Source organism: Rosa rugosa, chromosome 2, assembly GCF_958449725.1.
Source record: "Rosa rugosa chromosome 2, drRosRugo1.1, whole genome shotgun sequence".
NCBI classification, from domain to species: Eukaryota; Viridiplantae; Streptophyta; class Magnoliopsida; order Rosales; family Rosaceae; genus Rosa; species Rosa rugosa.
The window spans coordinates 16,914,591-16,938,984 of record NC_084821.1 but is presented as its reverse complement, the minus strand read 5'-3'; the positions used below and the strand labels follow the sequence as shown (position 1 = coordinate 16,938,984).

The following is a 24,394-nucleotide window of genomic DNA, read 5'->3' as shown; positions in this document are numbered from 1 at the left end:
TTCCATTTTCTTTGAATTGATAGGGGTTGCTCTTTGGAGTGTATGATATATAAATATAGGTTTATAAGAGTAACTACGTTTGACCTAGTTGATCGAATTCGAAACGTGAACCAAATTGGCTGGATTTTCTACAACCACCATAAAACATTACAATCTCTCCATCAAGCGGTTGGTTTCTCCGAATTCATTTTCCACTTCATGGTTGCTTTAGAATGAACTTAAACAATTTAAATGCAATGTATAAGTCATATAACTTTAGGAATAAAATTGGTATAGTCCAATGTGTTTGTAATTAAAATTAATTTTTTTTTATCTTATGTCCACGCACATCCATCGATGGAATATATACAAACGTGATGTGAAAAAATAAGCACGTTTCGCGGTTGCCACGCCATCGGTCAACCAATAAAACATATAAGTGACTACGGTTGACCAATCCGATCGGATTCAAAAATATGGTTAAATTGGCTAAATTTTTTACCACACTCATAATTTATTGTAATAAACTCATCCAACGGTCGGTTTCTCATTTTCTTTGAATTGCTATATGTAGCTCTTTGGAGTGTATGATGTATAAATATAGATTTATAAAAAATTAGTGTCTTTAAAAATTTATTTATCAACAAATTAGTATCTATATATAAATATAGATTTTTTTTGGTACAATATAGTTATATAGATTGTTATCTTTGGTTGTATTTGATCATTATCCATTGAATTTCCAAAGCTTGATTAAAAAAAAAAATACTTGTGTTTTTAAATATTTATTTATAAATAAAGCCCGCAAGGCCCGGCCCAAAAAAGCCCGCAAGGCTAAGCCCGGCCCGGCCCGAAAAAGCCCGCAAGGCCCGCTTTATATGGACGGGCTTGGATCCTTTGATTTTTAATAAAGCCCGGCCCGGCCCGGCCCGTTGACGACCCCTAGTTGGACGCGGGGCTGGGGCGGCCCGGGGGGGGGGGGGGGGAGGGCTAGGCACGGCTGTGCGGAGATGGGATGCCGCGCGCAAGGGTGCTGTGATTGGGCTGCTGGGCTCGGTGGTGGGGTTAGGCAGCGAGGCTACTGGAGGCTGGAGGCCGGTGCTGTGCTGCAGGCGGCAAGGCTGGGAAGGCAGTGGGCTGGGATGCAGGCTGCTGCAACAGGCGAGGGAGGGTTTTTTTTTTTTTTTTTTTTTTGTGGTGGCGGAATTCTTCAAGGGTTTTGGTTTTTTTTAGAAGAATTTTTTTAAAATGAGAATTGGAATTGGTCTACTCATTTCATTTCATAGCCCCTTTATATAAAGATGAAATTACAATGAAAATATCGATTAACATCAATTACAATAATGATAGTAAATGTTGATTGTGATGTGATTGCGATTTCTTGATTCTCTCTTTCGTCAGTTTCTTTGACGAAGGCACATAATGTGCTTTTTTTTTAACATTGTTTAATATTTTTTTTTCAATGAAATTTGTTTATTTTTCAAGAAACAATTATTATTATTATTATTTTTTGAATAACAAGAAACAATTGTTTTTAGCAGTAGGACAAAAAGATTCCTTTTAAGTTTTATCAAGCTGTCCACTAAAGGGCCCAAACAAAAACCACACACAATTAGCCCGAGCCAATCACAGGTCGCACAAAAGGGCCCACTCTAGTAACACCTACATGACGCCGCACCAAATCCGTCCCCTCCTCCCCTACAATTACAACTCTTTGTATATCATCAAAAATCCTCTGCGACTCTCTCTCTCTCTCCTTCTCCTTCTCCTTCTCCTTTTTGGTGATATTAGGGCAATCAAACTCGCGCTTTGACTCGGAGACCCAAACCCTCGCTTTCGCTGATCTGCTCCTCAGGTACTCTCTCCCTCTCCCTCTTTGACTCGATCCTCACTCCCAACGAGTTCGATCTCTTATTCCTCCCACTTCGCTCGCTCTTCTTTTCTGGATCGTCGTCCCTGTCACTGTGATTCCAATTTTAGGTTTCGATGTTCTTTTCTCTCTCCTAGGGTTTTTTTTTTTTTTCAGAGAGATTCTTCGTTTTCGAGATTCGAATGTCGAAACGACTGAGACTGCGGGTTGTGCATTTTGCTTGAGATAATCTGGAGAGAATATGGAAACCGGAAAGTAGTACAACTCATGGGCTGTGCGTCTATTTTGGTTCACTAAGATTTGTAGCCTTCTCTAAGTTTTGAATTTGCTAGTTTATGTGTCAGGAAAAAAAAAAAAATTGGACAACTTAGTTGTTGTTGAATCTCTGTTCATTTAGTAACTGGAAATATGCTTAATTTATGGCCAATTTTTTGAATTTTAGATTAGTTTATTTCGTGAAGTAAATAACACTGCTTTGATGTACTGTGTTTTGTGATTGAAATGGTGTTTCTGTTGTAATTTTTCTTTTTTGGTCATGAGCACTTCAATTTTAAAATGTAAAAGTATGGTGAAGTTTGCGGGCATCATTTGGAAAAATGTTTGCAGCTTCTGTATGTTGGTTTATATATATATATATATATATATATATATATATATATATATATTTTTAGTCGTTAGCTTATCTTCCCACTTTATTGAACTTGATGCATATTGAAAACACCATTACATATAATGTGTCCGGTTATTTTAGTTGTATTCAGGATCTTCTAATTTTTATTTCTTGAGAAAACTGCATAGTGCAAATTAAAATTTGGTGCACTTTTGCTGCCGGTGAAGTTGCATTATGAAGTTATTTACGTATAGGGTTTTGTCAAAAAGGGGAAAAGAGAAGAAGATCTAGGGTTTTTGCATTGCTGATTTAGTTAGTCAAACCTAGGCTGATGGGTTGTAAGGTAACAAAAGAACCTGAAGACTACACTAAGATATTTAGTACAATTCTAGTGTTAATTCAAAATCATCTTTTCATGTGTATGGGTGCTGGCTCTGTGATCTTTAATTGTTTGTAATAAAGTTCTTCGTCATAGTTATTAAGTACTGTGCATTTGTAATGGTTATGGAAAGTGGGTTTATTTCATTCACTTGTACTGTTTCTATTAGTTTACTTATCATCCTGGTCTTTAGTCTTATCTCTCACAGTCATGTTGTCTTTTTCAGGCTATACGTTATTTGTTCACAGAGAAACGCTTTATCAAGTTGTTCACACAAGGGATATTTCTGAGCAAGGAATGATCTTTTGCATGACTTTTTGATGCTCATGCAATGTCGGGATTACTTAATGTATCGTCTTTTCTCTACATAACTTCCTTGAGGATATGACAATGTGTCCTTGATTTAATATGTCATCTTTATTCAACATATCTTTTAATTGTGATGTTTTGGACTGTTTAGTGATTGCACTCGGGATTTTGTTAAAGATATGTGGTTTATTTGTCTTCTTGTAGCTTTTGAAGCAGTTGTTATTGGTCTCTTTTGTATCTTTGAAGTTTATATAGCTCTGATTTTGGTGATATTATTTTGGATGTTTGCATTTTCCTTGCATGTGGTGAATGGTTGGGTTCTTATTTGATTACTGTTACCTTTTGTGTTAGTCAATGATTGGGTCATTTCATACATGTCTCTTGTTTAGAAATAATATGCCATCATCAGTAAAGTTATTTATGCAGCTAGGAGTAAGACAGGACTTAGCAGTCTCTACCGGTCTAAAAATGTCATTTTATGTGCGTCGTGCTATGTATGTAATGAATAATTGGTGTGTTCTAATATTTAAATCATGATGCTTTTTGGTTGTAGTCTTCTCTAAACGGATCAGCCTCAAATCTTCCAGATAGTAGTGGACGTTTTGCCACATCTTTCTCTGGTCAATCGGGTGCTGCCTCTCCTGTATTTCATCACGCAGGTGGGATTTTATTGCTTGACTTTCTTATGTAAATTTCATTAGTTATTGAAGCAAGTTTCATTCTGCAGGATCTATTCAAGGATTGCATAACCTTCATGGGAGCTTCAATGTTCCTAACATGCCTGGTACATTAACTTCAAGAAACTCAACATTAACTAATGTTCCTTCTGGTGGAGTCCAACAACCAACTGGAAGCCTTTCTGGTGGACGATTTTCATCAAATAATCTTCCTGTTGCTCTGTCTCAGGTATGACTTAATTCATGAACACTCCCCCTTGCTCTCTCTCTCTCTCTCTCCCCTGACTAATTGCTTTTTTCTTTTTCCTTCAAAAACAAAAAAAACTTGTTTTGCAGTTATCTCATGGAAGCTCTCATGGACATTCAGGAGTCACTAATAGAGGAGGTATAAGTGTAGTTGGAAACCCTGGATTTAGTAGTAGCACAAATGGAATTGGCGGTTCTATTCCTGGGATTCTCCCTACCTCTGCTGCAATTGGTAACCGTAATGCTGTTCCCGGATTGGGTGTAGGCCAAATTTTGGGAAATGCAGGTCCACGGATTACAAGTTCTATGGGAAACATGGTTGGTGGGGGCAACATTGGGAGGAGTATTAGTTCTGGTGGAGGCTTGTCGGTGCCTGGTCTTACTTCCCGTCTAAATTTAAGTGGAAATAGTGGATCTGGTAGCTTAACTGTCCAAGGGCAGAATCGCTTGATGGGTGGTGTGATTCCACAAGGTATATTACTTTGATTTACCGTATATGGAAAAGGCTCTAGTGAAAAATGTGTATACCAGTGATTTGCCTAGAACATTCACAATGTTCTGTTTTTGCTCATTAGTTTGGTAATTGTTGGAATGTTTCCATAGGTTTTAGAACTTGTGTGGCAAATTGTTGTAGCATGTAGTCATTAACAAGGTTCAAATACCAGTCTGAAAAAGAAGTCTTATCTGAGGTTTATTGGTTATATGGCACATGCATTTGCAGTACTGCTGGTTGATGACATGGATTTACTTGCTTGATTTTTCATCACCTTTCACTTGAAAAATCTTCCCCTTCATAGATGACATTTTCTGGTTTCAGGGTCCCCGCAGGTTATTTCAATGTTGGGAAATTCTTATCCAAGTGCTGGAGGTCCACTTTCTCAAAGCCATGTCCAAGTGAATAATTTGAGCTCTATGGGAATGTTGAATGATGTAAATTCTAATGACAGTTCTCCTTTTGACATGAATGATTTCCCTCAATTAACAAGCCGGCCAAGTTCTGCGGGAGGCCCTCAAGGGCAATTGGGTGAGTAAGATGTAGTTTTGCTCGCATGTATTGCATGGTATCCTCTCTCATATAACTGGATTATATTATAATGCAAAATTGCAGGTTCATTGCGAAAACAAGGTCTTGGTGTTAGTCCTATTGTTCAACAAAACCAAGAGTTCAGCATCCAAAATGAAGATTTTCCGGCTTTGCCTGGATTTAAAGGTGCGATATTTTGATTTTGGCTTATAGCATATCATTTACGATGGTAATTGTTAATTTGACTTACAAGGGTTACTTTTAACCCATTTTACTGTTCTGAAATCACCAATCAAAACTATGAGGGCCAAAAAGATGGTGTGAGCGATTTGTAGTTGCATGACTTTGACTTTTTACATGACGTAATAGTAGCAATTTAAAGATATACTTGTAGCTTTTAGTCAAGTTTGTTTCAAGTGCAAATGCGTGCATATCTAACAGATCAGTGTGCACCTATGCTGTATGCTACACGGGGAATCAAAGTAAATGTACTGTTTATGAGTGGTATATGGGTTTGGTTCTCTATCAAAATTTAATATTTTCATACCTTGATTATTGCGGATGTTCACACATACCTATTGCAGTTGGCAAACAAACTATAGATTGGACGTCTATTGTTTGGTTGATTCCACAGTTATTGACCTTGCTATTAGATCTTTTGCAGGTGGTAATTCTGATTATCCAATGGATATGCACCAGAAAGAACAACTTCATGACAATACCGTGTCAATGATGCAATCTCAGCACTTCTCAGTGGGTTCAAAGCTTCACTTAAACAAAATTCTTTCCCAGTTTTTATTTTTATTATTATTATTATTTTATTTATTTATTTATTTTTAACTTGGGTCTTATGTGTCATTGGTTAACCCTGAAATTTTCATATATTGGTTTTCAGATGGGAAGATCTGCCGGATTTAACTTGGGAGGGACTTATTCATCTCATCGTCCACAGCAGCAACAACAACATGCTCCATCAGTCAGCAATAGTGGTGTCTCATTTTCTCAAGTAAACAATCAGGATCTTCTCCATTTGCATGGCTCAGATATGTTCCCATCATCGCATTCAACCTATCATTCACAGGTATGCTGGTTTCTTGCCTTATGCAGTTATGCTTTGATTTCTGTTTGGGCAATATTGGAGTCTGGTTTGTCTGGTTTTCTTTTTTATTTATTATTTTTATATTGGATTTTCAAATATGATCATAGACCGAGGGATATAGGCCATTCCTGTTCAAAGTTCCAGTTATAACAAGTGGTTCAATATGTTTCCTTGAATTAACAGATTTGATATCGTTTGCTAGTTTGAATTGCTCAGCTTTGGTAATGTATAAAAGATGAATTCTTTTATATTCTTACATCAGCAGGAAAGTACCGAGTTGTGGGCATTTGCCTATATTTGTGTAATTGTAGGATCTAATATGTACACATTTTTGTTTAGACAAGTGGACCTCCTGGCATTGGATTGAGACCTTTAAATTCGGCCAATACAGTTTCTGGCATGGGTTCTTATGACCAGCTTATCCAGCAGTATCAACAACACCAAAATCAGTCACAGTTTCGTCTGCAACAGATGTCACCGGTCAATCAATCGTTTAGGGATCAGGGAATTAAGTCGATGCAGACCTCGCAATCTGCTCCTGACCCATTTGGTTTGCTTGGTTTGTTAAGTGTCATAAGGATGAGTGATCCTGATTTAACATCTCTTGCACTTGGAATTGATTTGACAACGCTTGGCTTAAACTTGAATTCAACAGAAAATCTGCACAAGACTTTTGGTTCCCCATGGTCTGACGAGCCAGCTAAGGGTGATCCAGAGTTTAGTGTTCCCCAATGTTATTATGCTAAACAACCACCTGCACTACATGTGAGCTGCTTTTTCTTTTTACTGGAAAAAAGGTGTTCTTAGATTTAGATTTTCATCTTGTATATTCTTTCTACTCTAATCTCATCTTGGTTGCCTGCAGCAAGGATATTTTTCAAAGTTCTCGGTGGAAACATTATTTTACATATTTTACAGGTGCTAATTGTTGGGCCTTTGTCGCATCTTTTTCATGTAGTCTTTAAATATGAATTTACAGTATTCACTCATTACTATTATCTTGTGTTTTGCAGCATGCCTAAAGATGAAGCTCAATTACATGCTGCATATGAACTGTAAGCTTTCTGTTTTTTCATTATATAAATATGTATATGTATATGTTATATATCTATATATGCTTTATATATATATATTTCGCCCTTCTGGTATGGATTACCTCTTCTTTTTCTTTTTCCTTGGTTTTTTTTTGTTCTCCCTCCCTCCTTTTACAAAACCACTAAATCATGTAAAAGATCCCTTCTGCTCTTTGTTTGAAATTGTAGTGTAAAGCATTGTGGATTCTGTAATGTAAGTTTACAAGGCAGAATGGTCTATGCTAAGCCACTATGGCATCTATTTTTGACAGTTATAACAAGGGCTGGTTTTATCACAAGGAGCACCATCTATGGATTGCAAGAGTCCCCAATATGGAGCCACTTGTCAAGACAAACACATATGAGAGAGGGTCTTATCACTGTTTTGATCCCAACACATTTGAAATAGTTCGAAAGGTTAGAACTGATTGATACACATTCCACGTCTTGTGGTGTTGTTTGTCTATAGTGGAATCTTTTTGACAATTTCAGTCCCCTGAGTTTATTGTATATTTTGGTTGCAGGAAAATTTTGTTGTGCATTATGATGTGCTGGATAAGAGACCGTCCTTACCGCAGCATTGACTGATATTTTCTATTTAGAATGTAAAGTTTTAGTTTATGGTTTTCATTGATTAGAACTTAATCAGGATGTTCCTTCAATTTGGCAATTGTAAGCAATTGTTTTACCAGTCTTGTAGCAGTGATCAGCCAATTTAAGTAATTTACCTTTTTTTGTTTTTTTGTTTTTTTTACTAAATTGTGGCACAATACCAACCAATTGAATTTGCCAGGGTGGCAAAGTAGCTGTGACTATAACTATGTGCCAAAAGGACGTCATCGGAGATGAAGTTGTTTCTTATTTGTCAGATAATGGCTGAGATTTATGAAAAGGGGTCATTCTTTTTTTGTTGGAAATCTTGACATTTGACTCTGGAGGTGTGGGACTATAGCTTTAAAGCTTCAAGTCACCTCTTGGTAGGCAATGGGCAAACATTCCTCAAAGTCACGTCTTGGTGGGCCACAGGTTATTGGTGGGGGTTGTGGAGTATTCTGGGCTGTCCAAGCATTGAGTTGTTATTTGATTGGTTTTGTTAAATGAATATTTGTACTATGAACTAGTGAATCTTTTAAATGAAATTAACAATACAGATTTTGCAACAGTTCCTGCTACAGACACAGGAGGCATTTGATCGGTTGAGAATTTGGAGTCGTGAAATCCCTCACCTTTCTTCTTAATTAATGGAATAGAATCTGACCTTCCCTTACCTGTCTTTGAGTGGAAATTATTCTATGCACCGACGGTGTAAGTGACCTAACCCTTATAAAATAATCTCAACTCTTGATATTTATTATCAACTTTATTTTTAATAAACAAAAAGTGTATTTAATGCAATCTAATCATTTATTTATGTTGGTGCAAGTGAACGGCGGTGCTCTGAACAATCTCTCGTCTTTGAGTGGTCATTCAACATGGGAATTCAAGCAGAAGCTGAAAGGCCCTTTCTCCTTCCTTACGATATAGCAATACCATTTAAATACATTTTTAGGAATATTAGGCAGAGCAGTGGAATATAGGCAAAGCACCCTATATGACAGTTCGTCTTTTTTATTATAATTATTTTTTTATGAAAGTCTTTTACCCACGAAGTACTTGTCAAAAAAGATGCATCCCTTTCTATTATATTTTCCATGTGAGAATTTTGACTACTAAATTTCATTGGCAATTGTATGCGACTTTATGTGCCTACGAATCCTTTCGTTGGTATTTCTCTCTTTTTTCTATATCCGTGGCTTTTAAGGAGTTTCGTCGGCTATTCCCATTTTGCCGACAAACAGTTTGCAAGTATTGGGACAACAAAATTTCATCGGCAATTCTCTATTTTCCGACGACATTTCATCGGCAGTTCCAAATTCGTCGGCATTTTGTGTCCCTTTTTTATTCGAGTATTTTAACAACATTAATTTCGTCGGCATCTGAATGTCTTTATTTTATTTACTTTATAGGAGACTCCTGTGGACGAATAATTCCTCATCCTCATCAATGTGTTTTTTATTTACTTATAAACCTTATTAAGGCTCATTGGGTTGGAGGTTATAAGCAAACCTAGGACTGACTGTAGTTGCTCGATGACCCAAAATTCTTTCAAATTTCATTTTTAGGTATAGTTTCCAGCATTTTATTTTTCTAAAACAACAATTCAGATTATTAAAAAAAAAAAATTAAAAAACACTTTTGGCTACTCAACAACCACTCATAGAAAGCTAAGCTTAGGCCTTACTGTTATTAAAGTTGACTAAAAATATTAGCTACTGCATCGACTAAGTTAGCAGCCAGACCAGATTGAAGGTAAATGACCCCATCAAGGGTACATTTGTATACCTTTTCTTTTTAACTTCTTTTACAAGATATAACTGCAGTGATATGTTTCAACGGTATACTCTAATCTCAACAAATTGATGGACAAATAGGCACTGCCTTCATCTAAAATGAAAACTATATCCTCTGATTTGTGATTTGGGAGCACTAACCAGTAAGTCTGTAACCACTCCACAACTTCACATTTTGAAGGAAAATAAGCATTTTAGCCTCACAGGTCCATGTGAGATTCAGGAGCTTCATCTCATGCCAAGTCAAGATTGTGAGGTGCCAGTGCGCAAAACCAGGCCTTTCAGTGCAGGCATTTGATTTTCCAGGAGCTCCCTTTTGCTCAATATTCTATCAGATGTACAGTCTTCTTCCTGATGCAAAGGAGATTGCTTACGTTGAATAATCCGTCCATGTAAAAAAGAATTTTAGCCAAGTAAAATAATGTGAATTGTGCCGTTGGTAGCTTAACCAATTAGCAGAACATAGACCAATTGCCATTCTAAAACTCTAATATTAAGTTGCCCGTAAACCTTGAAACTTAGCAATATCATCTGCTCAGAGCTGAGACTTAATGGATCAATTGTACTTATGATACATAACAAATTATCTGACAAGCAAAGTGTAAAATGTATACTCACATCTCCACTTGCAGCGGATATTAGTGCTAAGAGGGTTACTGTTGCAGTTTGATATTCTGTCAGGATCTTGAAAGCTGATTCATCTAGTTTATCCTGAAATTTTCATAACGATATTAATTTGGGATCAGAAATATTAGAATCACTCAACTGCATCATTGATAGCATGCACTCTGAAACAATTATGAGAGCTGCAACTGGGTCTTTACCATTTTACATATAGCGTATAAGGAAAAGAAAATGAACCCATCCTTTGGAAAATAAGAGAAGAGAGCACATGCTATTCCATTCAAGACACAAAAGAGGGGAACATGTTTTCTATTGCCTTTTTGGATGTTAAAGGGATCAAAAGGGAAAGGAGAGTGAACTTAATGTATTGAAATGGAAGATCAAACAATGGAACTCTCACAAGGATATTTAGGAAAAGGCAAAAATACAGCTCCTTGTTAACTTTAAATCTTAATATAATGAAGATTTTGGAATATATATGTTGTTTAAAAGACTCATGGATCACGTTCCCAATAAACCAAAATTAATCTCCACAGTTGCCTTTTTTCATGTGCCTCTTCGTTATCTAACTGAACCAGCTGTCAAGTCACCATTAACCCAACAGCAAACTTAGGAACTCTCCTAAACTATTTAGAAAAAGAAAATACTCAAGGGTACAATTCCTTATGTTCCACTTTTAAAAAATCACACATTCTTCTATGAAATAAAATATTGGACTTTTTTATAAAAAAACATATTTGAAAGACTAATATATCAAAAGAAAAAACGAATCACATTCACAAAAACTTCAAATAATAACAGTAATTTTGGTCTGTTTTCTTATCTTACTGGATCAACTGTTAAATCACCATAAACCCTAATCGAAGTTAGAACTCTAATAGCGTATGTTCTCTTTAAAAGTTTACTTTCTTGAACAAAATTAACATTGGAATTAACTGTAAGCCTTTTTTACAGTCTAATGGACCGTATTCACAAAAAGTAAAAATAATCACCACCTGTTACACGTTGAAAAAGCTTACTTTTCTATACGCACATTTTAAGTCTAAATGGTGTTTATGTTAGATGAGGTCATGATTATAGATCTTAATCTTTGCAAGTTAAATTTGTCAGTGAAACCCAAGGAACCTAAAGCTTATATTAGTCAAATGAATCATATAAAATTTTCCGTTCTATTATCCATCTGGATTTTGGAATCGCAGGGAAAATGTAAGAATAGAAAAGACAAAATAAAAGTGAGCCAATTACATTAATCCAAATCCCTTCACTCCTTCAAACACTCCTAATCAAGAAAGAACTACTATCCCCCATTTCTTCTCCAAATAAGGGAATTATTTTCTCTTGAACTAGTTATACCTTGTTAGACTGCTAAGTTGATCATATAAACTCAAAATTATACGACATTGATTCTCAAGGTCTAGGCACTTGACAGAGTAACTAATTTTTGTGGAAAAACACACCTTCAGCCGAGAAACAGCAACAGCGATGGCCCTTCCAGGTGCTTGGAGAGCTTTATGGTGAATCTACTCAATTAAATTCATGTTATTATATTGGGCACAGAAACAGGAATCTGGAATGCATAAGGCACATAGCAAAAAATTTACTTACCTGTACATATAGCAGGGAAACAACTTTGGCCAAAACAGAGACTGGATCCATTTCAGCAGAAACTTGAGACGCCAAATCCTGAAGATGACATAGGTACAGCAGACATAACTACATAAGCCAGAAACTCCCAAACAAACTTAACTCCAAAAACTGTAATGTGTGTCTCCATAAAATCAAATTGCAATTCTAGGAATTTGTGAATAGTAATTAGAGTAATTTCTTTTACAAGAGGAGGTTACCTTTTGATACGAATGCAGAAGTGTTCTTTCCAACTTCTTGTCAAGCTTTTTCAGGAGTAAACCACTAGAAAATGAACCCCAGGCATGCTGATTAACTTCTAACCAAAAAAAATGCTTAATGGAACACAATAAAATAAGCGCATACGTACCTTTCTTCAGCTATGTCTCTTAAAGCAGTCATGAATGTTTCCACCCGCTGCCACATAGAAAATTATACATTTGAAACCATTACAGTAAGTTCATGTCAGTTAAGTAACAGAACACAAAAAACAATTTTTTATTTATTTCGTGTAAAGTAAAATAGTGATACAGGCAGAAATGCAAATTAAAAGGTTGAAATAAAGAAAATAAGAATATTCTTAAAAGAGAAACTAAACTTTAAACTACATTATTTCTCTTTCTTTTTTAAGATCAGAAAGAACTATTTTATTTGTTGTTAGCTTCCAGAGATAAAATACTAATCTAGAAACTGAACTGGTGTACTACACGTCTACACTACTACTTGACTTGTGTCAAATATCAAAACTAAAATATTAATAATCCGAACTCTGAAATGGACAAAGTACTTATTAAAGCTGCAGCCTATATTAGTTAAGAGATGAAATAATCACTCCACAAAATACAATCAACTTCCAAGTATCAACTTGAAAAGAGTTCACGATTAATAAATTGCAATACATCCCTAAAACAGAAAACACAAACAAGAACCGACCTTTCCTTCCAAGGCTTCAACAACAACAAGAGCCTTCTTTGAGAGAGATCCAGGAAAATTCTTAGCCTGAAAACCTCAAAAGCAGATAATAAAAGTTAGACCACCTTGGGATCTCTTATTGGATAATGTGCTTCAGCAGTCTCATTGGTATTCCAAACTGAAGTAAAATCGGGTAGAGAATTATTCATACAATGGAAGTTCTTTCTCCTGGGTTAAGTGAAGAAGATTCTGAAATCTGAGTGTCCTCAACTTCAACTCCATTCTTCAATTTGTTGTGCATGTCCTACATCAGATGACATAAATCAGCTACATGCAGATTTTGTTGAAGTACATACGAAGATGCATATATTTATTATATATATGCTGTCTCTCCATGCGTGTCACATGTTGTAACAGAACATTACAATCCATGAAACTTACCAAATTAAGAAGAAGCATATCCACAATAGTAGTAGCTGTTGTTCTTAACAAATGCCGGTGCAAAATGACCTATGGATCACACACGAGCCTTGTTTAGTCCTCGTTATCACTAACTGCAACAACTTAATACACATCACTAGAGGTAAAACTTACTGAAGTTGATGGGTCATCTTCAAACAAATCTAAAGCTTTTTCGTAGAGCTGCATGTTTAAGAAAGACTGCAGGGAAGAACAGGCAGTTTAACATACGGAAGAGTCAAGACTAATAGGTATGCAAAAGCACACTACAAACAGAGACTTCTTAAATCTTAAGAAAATTACCCAGTGCAAGAACCAAGGAATTGGACAACTGCAATAATTATTGCAGTCAAAACAGCCATAGCGAGAGCACTAACCTCATCAAGTTTCTTTTGCAAATTATCAAGCAAGTGCTTCATTCTCTCTGCATTTTCAGTAAACAATGCCTTTCTTCTCTCCTTCCAAGAGTTTATTAGCATAGGTCTCACATAGTTTGCCAAAGGTCTAATAATTGTTTGTGGATCATCAAGACCTACCAAATTTGTCCATTGCTCTGTCAAAACTTGGTACCAAATGCATGGGTAATGGTATTTAAAACTAAAATGGACAAAATAGCTAGAGTCAGAACCCAGAAACCTTGTTCTTCGAATTCAGGAACCAGTGTTGCAATCTTGTTCATCATCCAATCTTCTGAAGGAATGTTCAGATTTTCCTCTTTAGATTTTACCAACTTAGCAGATGCTTTTGAGTCAGCAACTTGTGCGGAGGAGGAATTCTTGCCTTTCCTTTGGTTTTTCTTAGATTTTGTAGGAACAGAGTCCTGGTTTTCCGGATCACCTTCGGCCGCACCTGCTCCCATATTTCCAGCCGCTCGACCCTTTTTCTTCTTTGATCCTTTCTCCATGGTCTGTTTATTACTGCTGCTGTCACTAACCGTTTCATTTGATTCGGTGAACCTGCTTGTTTCATGACCAACTTTTGTCTCCTGCAAATCATCAGACACCATAGTACCAGAAGTACTCGAAACTATAAAGGTTTCCATTTCTTTCTCCAGGCGATCGTACACATCCTAGTCATAAACAAATTACTGAAAGCATTAGATTTTATATGATTGCCAAAAAAATAAAAAGTAGAATTGTTTCAAATATTGCTGAACAGCTCATTGGTTTCAGGTCAGAAAAAAGAGCTATCCGCAAAAGAAAGTTATGAAGTTTATAATTGTTTTACAGAATGTCAACACATGTTCATAATTATTGTTGTTTTTAGGTATATTAGTCACTGAAACTTTTTTACTTCAACTGTATTTGAAAGTTAAAAGCCAATAGATTTTAAATGATAAAATCAATTCACAACTGCATACCTTGATAAAGGCACTGCTAAATACAAAGGATTCCCCGAAGATTATTGCCTTATCAGACTGCAAAACAGGATGCAGAATAGAGTCAACAGATAAGGTATTTAAGAAAAGAAGGCAGATTTGGTATCAGATAGGTACCTTGAGGCCCTGCTGAATGGAAGGACAAAGGGACAAAAGTTTGGATGCATCTTGAGATCCAAAGGACATTGGCAGTATAGAAAGAGAATCCATCCTACATTAACATCCAGTCATACCAGGAATGAATATAGCAATGGAAGTGATACTTTCAAATAACTCAGTACAACTGAAATACGTACAAGAACACATCAAAATATCTTTGTAGGTGCGTATAATATACAATAAGCATCTTAATACGTTTTAAGGATTGTTTCAAACATAATAAAAACATTGAAACAACATATTAAATGACCTCCATTGGCCACAAGAAAAGGACCTCCAATTGCATAAGTCCCACACAATTAAAGAACAGCACAATGACAATAATAAGATGGTGAAATTTTCTATCCATGGTAACAATCTTATAAGGGGCACAAGGAATCGGATAAACAGGGCAGTATCAAGTGATCAACTTTTACACTACAAAAGAAAAAGAAAAAAAAAAGTTTTACCCTACACTCATATGCAAGTTGTAAAAGGTGACAAGGCTGTGAGTTGAAGAGATAAGATACAGTATGTAAAGTAATCCATAGAATAGTCTAGGGTGTTTTCTTACCAGCTCCCACGCTCAAGAGCATCTTCTATAGCAGCATCAAGCATCTCAATCATTGATGGGTGAATAAATGTAGTAACCAAAGGTATGCATTCAGGATATCTGGACTAAATTGGAGTGCAGAACCACAAACTTTAATTACATGGAAAACTGGAGAAGAGAATGTTCACTTCACAAATACATTTTATGAGCTCCAGAATCAGAGCATCAACATGAAAAAAATTAAGTACCTGCAAGAACTGATCAGGCTGGGGAATTCTAAGCTTCTGCAGAACGTCATAGCTAATGAAAGAGTTCTGCAGCACAAAAATGATTAAGTCAGGAAAACGAGATATCAACATTTCAGAATATTCTTCCCCATTCCTGAAAAAAAAAAAGTTCAACAGTAGAACAAACATAAAATCCCTTAGCCTAATGGGTATCTAGAAAATAAGTAACCCAAAAATTTGAACTTCTTAAAACATAAATTATTGCTAAACAGTGGCTTGATGCTACAGGTGGACATGCCAAGTTGACATATCAGTTTAATATCAATCAAACTACAGTTGTCGAGTTGCGCCAGTTTGGATGGTGACCAAAGAGATCTAAGAAAGTAAAAGAAGGTTAAAAGGCCAAATGCAGCGGTGGAAACTAAACTCTATAACTCCACATGCAATTAGATTCAACAAAAAAGTTGCCAAAATTTGAAGTTAAGATTACATCTGGGTAGGTTACTGGACTCGACATCATTGCAGGTAGATAGGAGAAAAGGGTACCTGTGAGAAGAAAGAATCAATTGATTCCTTCTGAGCAATGGCAAAAACCTGCATTAAGATAAAAAATATTGTTAAGGTATAGTCATCTTTAGTTAAGATATTTTCCAATACAAACTTCAAGTAATTCTGTAATAACCAAGCTAAAGTGCTTTTTCTGCATAGGTGCACAATAACAGTTTCCAAGCCCATGTTAATGAAATTATGAAACTCTCAATTTATTCATTCTAGGCAATTAAAAGCACACCAACCAATGAAGCCAGATTATGACACATACATTTGGTGTCCAATGAACTCCTGCACGAAGTGATCCAAGAATCTCGCCTTCCTTTACAAGCCCGTTAAAAAGGGATTGGAAAAATGAACCTTCTACAGCTACACCACTGGCTCCCTCCATTTCTTGCAGCAACTGCTGTAAAGAACTCCACAAGACTGATAAGTTTGTGGGAACTGTGATAGCCCTAGCAGCACCACGAACCATGGCAGTGACACGTGCAACATAAGCAGGGGTATACAATTGCCCACCTTCAAGCCTACCTTTCACCTGAATCCAAACAATGGAGTCATAAATCTCCTTTCTTCACCCCACTATCACTCAAAAGAAGGAAAGCAATTTACCATAGTCCCAAGGCGCGGCTCCAACACAGATGTCACCATTTCAGAACTGACATGTAACTGCGCGGCAAGTTCTGCCAAAGCAACTTGGCTACATTCTTGAAGCCTCTCATTGATTTCTTCAGCGACGGAATCCCAATAGGACTGTGATATTATTTCCCCTTGAATCAACATAAGCCCCGGATCATCAGAAACCACATGTTGAGCTTGCTTCTCGACATGGTACAAATCAACCCCAATAGCATCTGCAAGGTCAATCAGTGATATACGGCCCAACCTCTTGACCTCCACCAGTATTTCATGCCTCAATTGATCCTATATCAACCCACACCATCATCAAATACAAAACAATCAATTTCACATAATCACAGTACCAAAATGCCAAGAATTTCTTCTAAATTTAAAAGAAAAACAACATTAGTACTAAAATTGACCATAAATGAAACACATAAAAGAAATTTTTGGGCTGAAATTCGAACTAAAATGCCAAACAGTCACCGGAAAAAAAATTACCTAAGTGCATTACACGAATTTTAACCGTGAATTCTTCACTATCAGAGCCAATTGCAACTGTAAGTATTGATTTTTCCGTGTTCTAATTTCTTAGTATATAACTTTCCATAGACCAAATCATTTCTAATTTCTTCCGAAACAAAACAGAGAGAAGAATGCTTTACCGGAGTGATGTATTCTTTGCCGGAGACGGTGTGGAGGAGGTCGAAGTCGATGATGTGGAGCTCGTGAAGCTTTTGGACCAATTCGACGACGTTTCGATCGGACAATCTGATGCTCGATTTCGCTTGCTGTGCCGACTCGAATTGCTTCTGCAATTCCACCAATTCGTCGTCCATTTTTGTTTTTCCGATCACTGTGTTGAGACTCTGACGGATCGGTTTGGCTTCGCCTTCTCTCCTCTCCGTTTTGACGTCTCGACCCGACTCATACATCAAAGTCCAAGAAACGGGTTTTTGGGCTCCTATTATGTTGGGCTTCCATATGGACTGGAACAGTCATCCAGCCGAAGCCCATAGCATTTCGGTTATCGCATTGAAATTCGGAGAGCACGTGACATAGAAGTGCTTGATCAATAACCCCCGCATGTGGTCGACTTGATAAGAGTCTTTAGATGTGGTACCCATACACCTGGATTTGAATCTTACTGACGCTTATTGGAGTTAAATCTCAATCTATTATTAGTGGCCAAGAGGAAACGACATGGAATATCTGGGTCTAAAAAGCTTTTAAAGATACCATGTGATCCCAACTCCATCCCGTGGCCAACAGATTTGAGGGATCCTTTGGATTCGTGCGTCTGCGGTACAGTGTATTAGTCTGGCTTTGTCTGGCTTTCGCCGCAATGTCGGTGCAGGTGTCCTGGCGCTGGGATACCACTGCATGGGTGTGTGAGTTACTAACAGTTAATTACAAAAAAAAAAAAAAAAAAGATACCATGTGATCAATTTTGGGCCTAATTTGGCGTTTTATTAAGAGGATTATTATTGTTTCTGAAAACTCATAAATGCTCATTTGTCCCTACACAAGGCAAGTCAACTAGACATTTGTCCGGTATTTATACATGTTGGTGTACAATTGTTTATAGATACATGGTAAGTAATCCTAATTAGAGTATGAATCCTAAACATAAGACAGGGCTAGGCCTCATCATTTAGCCCTTCGACCCTAAGCCCGCCCTAAACCCGCCCGACCCGTAGGGCCGAAGCCCTACCCGGCCCTTACATTAGGGCGGGCCGGCCCTACCCTTTCTCAAATAGGGTAGGGTAAGGGTCATGCAAATGAAGCCCGACCCTACCCTACGGCCCGGCCCAATTGAGCCCGTAAGGGCCAAGCCCGGCCCGGCCCTAAAAGCCCTACCCGGCCCAACCCTAAAATTTATATATTATTTTTATTATTTTCTATTACATAGGCTTTGTTTTCTTTAACTATTATTTTCCTTGTTACACAACAATTAATATTGATAGATTTAGAGAGATAGTTAATTGAATATAACCACCTTAACTAAATTAATAAATGTTATAAGTTAATTTCTATATATATATATGTGTGTGTGTGTGTGTGTGTGTGTGTGTGTGTATATATGTATTAAATATGATTAACAAAAAACAATGAGTCTTGTATTACCTATATAATCATTTAGCCACATTTTGAGGAAAAAAAAATGTTTTTTTTTTTTTGTTATACAAAATAAGGCCATTTTCGGCCCATTTAGGTCCTATTTGGCCCTATTCCGAATGCCGGCCCTACCCAGCCCTTTCGGCCCTAGCGAATCGGGCTTTTCGGGCGGGTAAGGGTTAGCATATTTAAGCCCCGGCCCGACCCTACCCGGCCCTAAATTTTGTTGACTTTGACTAGGCCCCGCCTGGCCCGACCCTAAGCCCTAAAATTTAGGGTAGGGCCGGCCCTAGCCCGGCCCATGATGACCCCTAAGACAGGCAATACAAATGGCATTGTCCCTGAAATATAAAAACAAAACAAAATTATGGGGACATTTTTGCAACTGAATGATCCTTGCCCATACTCAAGACCATTGTAAATAGCAGCCCCATCGACAGTGACTATTGGCATTGTCAGATGTGTTCCATTCCCATGAATAATTCCCAATTATTGATCGGCTGCTGTGATTGTTTCTGATCCCTGAGTTGTCAGACTATCAAATCTCATTATTATTTTGGAAATTTGCACGCCTATTTCATTTTCATGGAATTTGCACGCCTCCTTCACCTTCACCAATAATTACACCTATTTCATTTTCATGGAATTTGCACGCCTCCTTCACCTTCACCAATAATAACACCTCTTTCATTTTCATGTCTAAAAATCAAAGAACGTCAATCTCAAATCTGATATGCTACTAATAGTTTTTAGAAGATCGATGTACGCGATTTTAAAATCTTAGCATAGCTCGATAAATCAGCAGCGACTAAAATTGAGCTGCAGTGCTCTTCTGAGTTCTGATCGAGTCCTCAAATATGGTGGTAGTGCTTTTAGTTAAAGACGTACATTATTCATATTACTCATCTGTTATAAGCCAATAACAAAAGCCAAAAATTTCTACAGGAGCAAGAAACTATGATCAACTCCTTTGGAGAATATACAATATATTTAGAAGTTAATTTATAGGATGATATAGACCAGTTTTGACGCCCCAATGCTTAAAAAATAATCTGGAAGGCGCAGTATACGTAGAAGTTTCAAACTGCATACATCTTCTTAAACTCGTTGTTCAGGAGCTCAGATTCAGACATAACTGCAGACAAAGACCATGATTTTGACTGCTGGCTTCCTATCGAATTTCTTCGGACCGTTCTCGTACTTTTGGCCTCCATCCGATGCCTAACAATCCAGAAACACATAGTCCCCAAAGTTCCAATCATTATTACCGTTCCAATAATGGTTACCCCAATTGCAAGCCACTTTTCATCTGCTCCTACCACAACAAAAGAGAGTGCTAAGAATGCCACGGAGAGATTCACACAAGCGAACCACATTAGCTTGTTAATGATTGCCATCATGTGCGTCTTTGCTTTGCTCTCGATTACCACAACTGAAGTTTGCACCACCACAACAGCCAGAGAGATGAAAAGGGCAATTGCATTGAAGACGAAGAAGACTTTAAAGGCAGTTTGGTTAGCAATTTTGGCTTCACCAAGTGACATCCCGTCAGGAATTTCTTTGGGGTCATCGACCCACTGGCCAGGGATCTGGAAAATGCCTGCAAAGGTGACGGTGGCAATGAGGACAGCAACTACAGTGTTGGAGTTTATGGCATTGTTGAGGCCTTCTGTGTGCATTTTGTGAAGGCGTTTGGCAATGCCTTGGACGCGTCTTCTTGTTTGACGAGTGTGTTCTAGCTGGTGGTGGACTTCGTGTTTTATGTCACTCACGGTTTGTTTCAGCTCTCGAGCTGGGTTTTTTGGTTGTGGCCTGAGATCTTTAGCACTCTGGACACCATGCTCCTGCAGAAGGGCTTTGATATCAGAGTTCCCGGTTTTCTCTGCAGTGTCGAGGGCAGTTTCTGCGGACTTGTTAATTGTTTTTACCTCTGTTTCACTGTGTTGGAGAAGCATCTTAACAATCTGCACACATACAACTAGAAAAGGTTATTATGCCAGCTTCAAATCCATCTAAAGAAACATTAAAAGGTACGAAGCCTGGTGAATCCACTAAACCTAGATTTCATAACATTTTGGGGGAGAAAATCAAATCTGGTGGAGTACACCAAGAATGTCATAGAGAAGCAATGAAGATGCCCAAGTGAAAGTGGGCTTATACAAGACTGCTATCAGAAATTCAACGAATATTGGAAAAAGAATTTAACTAATTGTACAGAAACCTCAGCCTAATCCTTGTTTGTTGATGATGAGAAACAACCTTAATCACGTATCATTTAAATTAATTGGAATCCAGAAATGTCATTATTTTAAGTTGCTAATAACTTGCTATGATGCATTCAACTCGATTAACAAATTATGAAACCACCACTACATGTCTGCCAAACAATTTTCTGATAGCAAATCTATAAATAGTTCAAGGTAATTTACCTCAGTTCTACCCTTTCGAGTAGCTATATGCAATGCTGTGTTTTCTTTGTTATCACACATATTTATCAATGCAGAATCCGCATTAATCAACAACTCCACCACCTCAAGATTCTGCCCCTTTGCTGCCATATGAAGTGCAGTCTGCCCCTTCTTATCGGTACGAGTTGCAATACCAGGCTCCTTTTCGAGAAGCGCTTTCATAACCTCCAAATGACCATTTCTTGCTGCAGAATGCAGCGCGGTTTTGCCATTGCTTCGAGCAATGGTTGCCAGGCTGCTCCCTGCTTCCAATAAAAAGTTCACAACCTCAATATGCCCTTGGTTTGCAGCCGTGTGCAAAGCCGTGGTGTTTGAGAGATCCACGGTCATAGTCAATTCTGGATGAGCATCCATAAGGATTTTCAACACATCTGCAACAAGGAAAAGACATTCATTTACCCCGTAAAACAAAGTAACACCAAATACAGAAAGGTTTGCTATAAACACACACCCATATCCCCTTGTTTGGCAGCAATGTGCAATGCATCAAACCCATTTCGCGCTTTGACTCCAGCGGTAGCAAGATCATAGTATTTAATCATCTCACTAACCAAATCGACATAACCATATTCCGAAGCAACATACAAGGGTGTCTCAGCAGAAGAATTTTGCTTGGCCAATAATTCCTTCAACTCTTCCTCTCCTGTATTCTCAAGGATATCTTTCACCACAGCCATATTCCCTGACCTCGCAGCAGAATGCAAAGGTGTATCATCGCGCTTTCCGGTTAACTGCTTTGTCATTTTCTTCCTCGGCAAGCTTCGCTGCCCTGCCGGTGGCTGCTCCGGCGGCGACTGCTCAGATTTTGGTGTCTCTGCCTCCATTGAGAATCAGCTATAGAAATCTCTTCCTCTCTCTCTCTCTCTCTCTCTCTCTATATGTATATGAATACAACCTAATTGTACTTGATGATTCAAGAAAACTTTCTCTTCTTTCCAGAAAAAGCCCAGATCAAAATTTGCATTTTTGATGAACAATAGTCATCAATTTGTTCAAAGCAAGTCAAAGAAATTAAAAAAAAAAAAAATCAAACGTCTTCTACAGCAGCCCTGAAATTCAACAGAAGCAAGACCTGGGAAATTGAATTCCTATCACCCACTTCTGGTTCTGGCCTCCCCTGCATCCCAAATCAGTGCCCTGTTCCAAAAAAGAAAACCAAAGTTCTGGGTTTAAAACCATTTTCCAGTCTCACCACAATGACAATAAACAAACTTATGGGTGGTGTTTCACATGTTTTCAATATGATATTACAATCATGAAGCAGAGTTGCTGATCAAAAATATGTACCTGGGTTTGAAGAAAGGAGCTACTTTGTTCTCCTCCATGTAAAACCATACAATTTAGGAGCAGTTTGAGAGAGAACCATGGGATTGTAAACCCACGCTGTAATGGTTCTAATGGATAATTGGGAGGAGGGTACACATTTGGAAACAAACAGCAAAAATTGAGAGGCCCTTTATTTCGGGGGTGGAGAGGAGGAGCAAGAAAGGAACAGCAACAGCTTTATTATTTTAGAAACATCAAAAATGGCACATGTAAGCAGCAACAGCAAGAACGAGTTCAACTTTATGTGAGAAGAATCTAAATCACACTCAGAGAAACCAATCTATAACCCAATAAAGGATGGCTCTATGTAAAAATGGTGATGGTGATGTCCAAGTTTGCCATTGAGGTATTATATTTTTGGAAAGATTTTTGAGGGAGGGAAAGAAACAGAATAGAGGCAAATGGAAAAACGGAGGCAACAGAACCACGCGCGCTTTTAAGTGAAGGGGCACACGTGCTACTTAGAGGGCAGGGGCAGCTATCCCATCAAGTTATTTGTTTTTAATGGACAAAAGAGGAGAGTCCTTCTAATGAATTGAGGACTAGTTGAAGATTTTTTTGTGAAACTCACTTTTCGATTATATTTCCGCAAATCAACTGTTAGATTTTTAGATATTTAAGTGTATATTATTTATGCAATTTTTCAACCAAATTGAAAATCGTTAAGACATTTATAATAGTGATTTATCAGTTATGAACATGAATAGTTCCTGTTTGACAGAGATTTGTCCATTGATTTGATCTAGTTCGGTACCTTAACGATTAGCAATTTGGAAGAAAATTTTTAGAAGTGATCTACTTATGCATACATAAACATCTAACGGTTCTTTCAAAAAAAAAAAAAAAATCTAACGGTTGATTTGCGGTAATGTAATCAAAAAATTGGTTTCCCAAACCGTTGATTAGAAAGTTCTTAACTAGTCCTCATTTTAGTGGTCGTCATTAGAATGGCTCCCAACAAAAGAGATGTAAGGAAATAAGATTATTTTTCTGTCACAATGAAATTTAACTTAAATTATGCATTAAACATTACTGTTTCAAATACGATTGATTGATTATGATTTTTTTTTTTTTTTTTGAATAAAGGGCCGGTGCGGCTGCCCTCAAGCCTTGATTGATTGATTATGATTAGTCACAAGAGATGACTATTGAACAACATTGGTTAATGCATTCTTGTTTTAAAAAGAAACTATGAAGAAACGTATATTCACAAGAGGATTTTTTTCTCAAAAGGGTGTGGTGGTGTGGTAGATGAGACAATGTTATCTCATATACCATTTGTTTCTAGTGCTTTGTGATCGAATTTGTTATTTACTATTTTGTTAGGTCATTTTATAATAGTAGCATGCTTTATTGTTACAAATTAAACATTAATGATGTTTAGTTTTTCCTCAATGATATGGTGTCCCTCGTGTTCATGCAGACTTCTAGAAATGTGTATTATCACTTTATTAGTTTCAATTTTTTATTAAATTATAATAAAATTACAAAAAACTATCCTCGTGAAATCTTATCCCATAAATAATCAAAATATAAAAACCCTAAGGCCTCCGACGACTATGCGACCACCTAAACCCTAAATCCAATCGTGCTTTGCCGGCATGTTATAAGGAAACGTCCTCATGTGGAACTGCAGATGCATCGTTAACTATGAAACTCGGCGTGCTCTAATTGATCTGGTGGACGCAAAGAAGCCAGCACTTATTTTTCTCTTAGAAACCCTAGCAAATAAGGGTTTGATT

The 24,394-nt window shown here is 37.3% G+C and overlaps 3 protein-coding genes and 1 non-coding gene across 7 annotated transcripts; 1 reads left to right on the top strand and 3 right to left on the bottom strand.

The window, feature by feature from the left end:
* Positions 1-1,674: 1,674 nt before the first annotated feature.
* On the top strand, positions 1,675-8,007 carry LOC133729293 (probable NOT transcription complex subunit VIP2). 3 transcript variants are annotated; one of them, XM_062156789.1, is made up of 15 exons: positions 1,675-1,834; positions 3,065-3,187; positions 3,701-3,806; positions 3,875-4,053; positions 4,161-4,209; positions 4,336-4,542; positions 4,888-5,094; positions 5,179-5,280; positions 5,759-5,847; positions 5,990-6,175; positions 6,533-6,958; positions 7,059-7,111; positions 7,207-7,248; positions 7,539-7,683; positions 7,791-8,007. In XM_062156789.1, exons 2-15 carry the CDS (start codon positions 3,170-3,172, stop codon positions 7,848-7,850), a joined length of 1,869 nt encoding a protein of 622 aa, XP_062012773.1. In that variant the 5' UTR covers positions 1,675-1,834; positions 3,065-3,169; the 3' UTR covers positions 7,851-8,007. The 3 variants fall into 3 exon arrangements, with proteins under 3 accessions (XP_062012773.1, XP_062012771.1, XP_062012772.1); XM_062156788.1 differs by adding an exon at positions 2,006-2,123 and having other exon boundaries at positions 1,719-1,834; positions 4,161-4,542; XM_062156787.1 differs by having other exon boundaries at positions 4,161-4,542.
* On the bottom strand, positions 3,729-3,806 carry LOC133734948 (small nucleolar RNA snoR35). Its single transcript, XR_009858693.1, has one exon. It is a non-coding gene; the product is annotated as a small nucleolar RNA snoR35 (small nucleolar RNA).
* A 1,602-nt stretch (positions 8,008-9,609) lies between the features above and the next one.
* LOC133731612 (E3 UFM1-protein ligase 1 homolog) lies at positions 9,610-17,683 on the bottom strand. Of its 2 annotated transcripts, XM_062158986.1 has the most exons (20): positions 17,406-17,683; positions 16,732-17,043; positions 16,391-16,657; positions 16,117-16,164; positions 15,592-15,657; positions 15,365-15,468; positions 14,770-14,863; positions 14,635-14,691; positions 13,911-14,343; positions 13,652-13,806; positions 13,410-13,475; positions 13,257-13,325; positions 13,027-13,119; positions 12,837-12,902; positions 12,274-12,320; positions 12,125-12,188; positions 11,886-11,963; positions 11,738-11,800; positions 10,275-10,367; positions 9,610-10,007 (listed from the first exon to the last, which is right to left on the bottom strand). In XM_062158986.1, the coding sequence occupies exons 1-20, from the start codon at positions 17,673-17,675 to the stop codon at positions 9,900-9,902; spliced, it is 2,553 nt and encodes an 850-aa protein (XP_062014970.1). In that variant the 5' UTR covers positions 17,676-17,683; the 3' UTR covers positions 9,610-9,899. The 2 variants fall into 2 exon arrangements, with proteins under 2 accessions (XP_062014970.1, XP_062014971.1); XM_062158987.1 differs by lacking the exon at positions 11,738-11,800.
* A 2,111-nt stretch (positions 17,684-19,794) lies between these two features.
* On the bottom strand, positions 19,795-23,017 carry LOC133731875 (ankyrin repeat-containing protein At5g02620). The gene is made up of 4 exons (XM_062159311.1): positions 22,614-23,017; positions 21,778-22,463; positions 21,288-21,697; positions 19,795-20,822 (listed from the first exon to the last, which is right to left on the bottom strand). Exons 2-4 carry the CDS (start codon positions 22,148-22,150, stop codon positions 19,938-19,940), a joined length of 1,668 nt encoding a protein of 555 aa, XP_062015295.1. The 5' UTR covers positions 22,151-22,463; positions 22,614-23,017; the 3' UTR covers positions 19,795-19,937.
* Between the last annotated feature and the right edge of the window lie 1,377 nt (positions 23,018-24,394).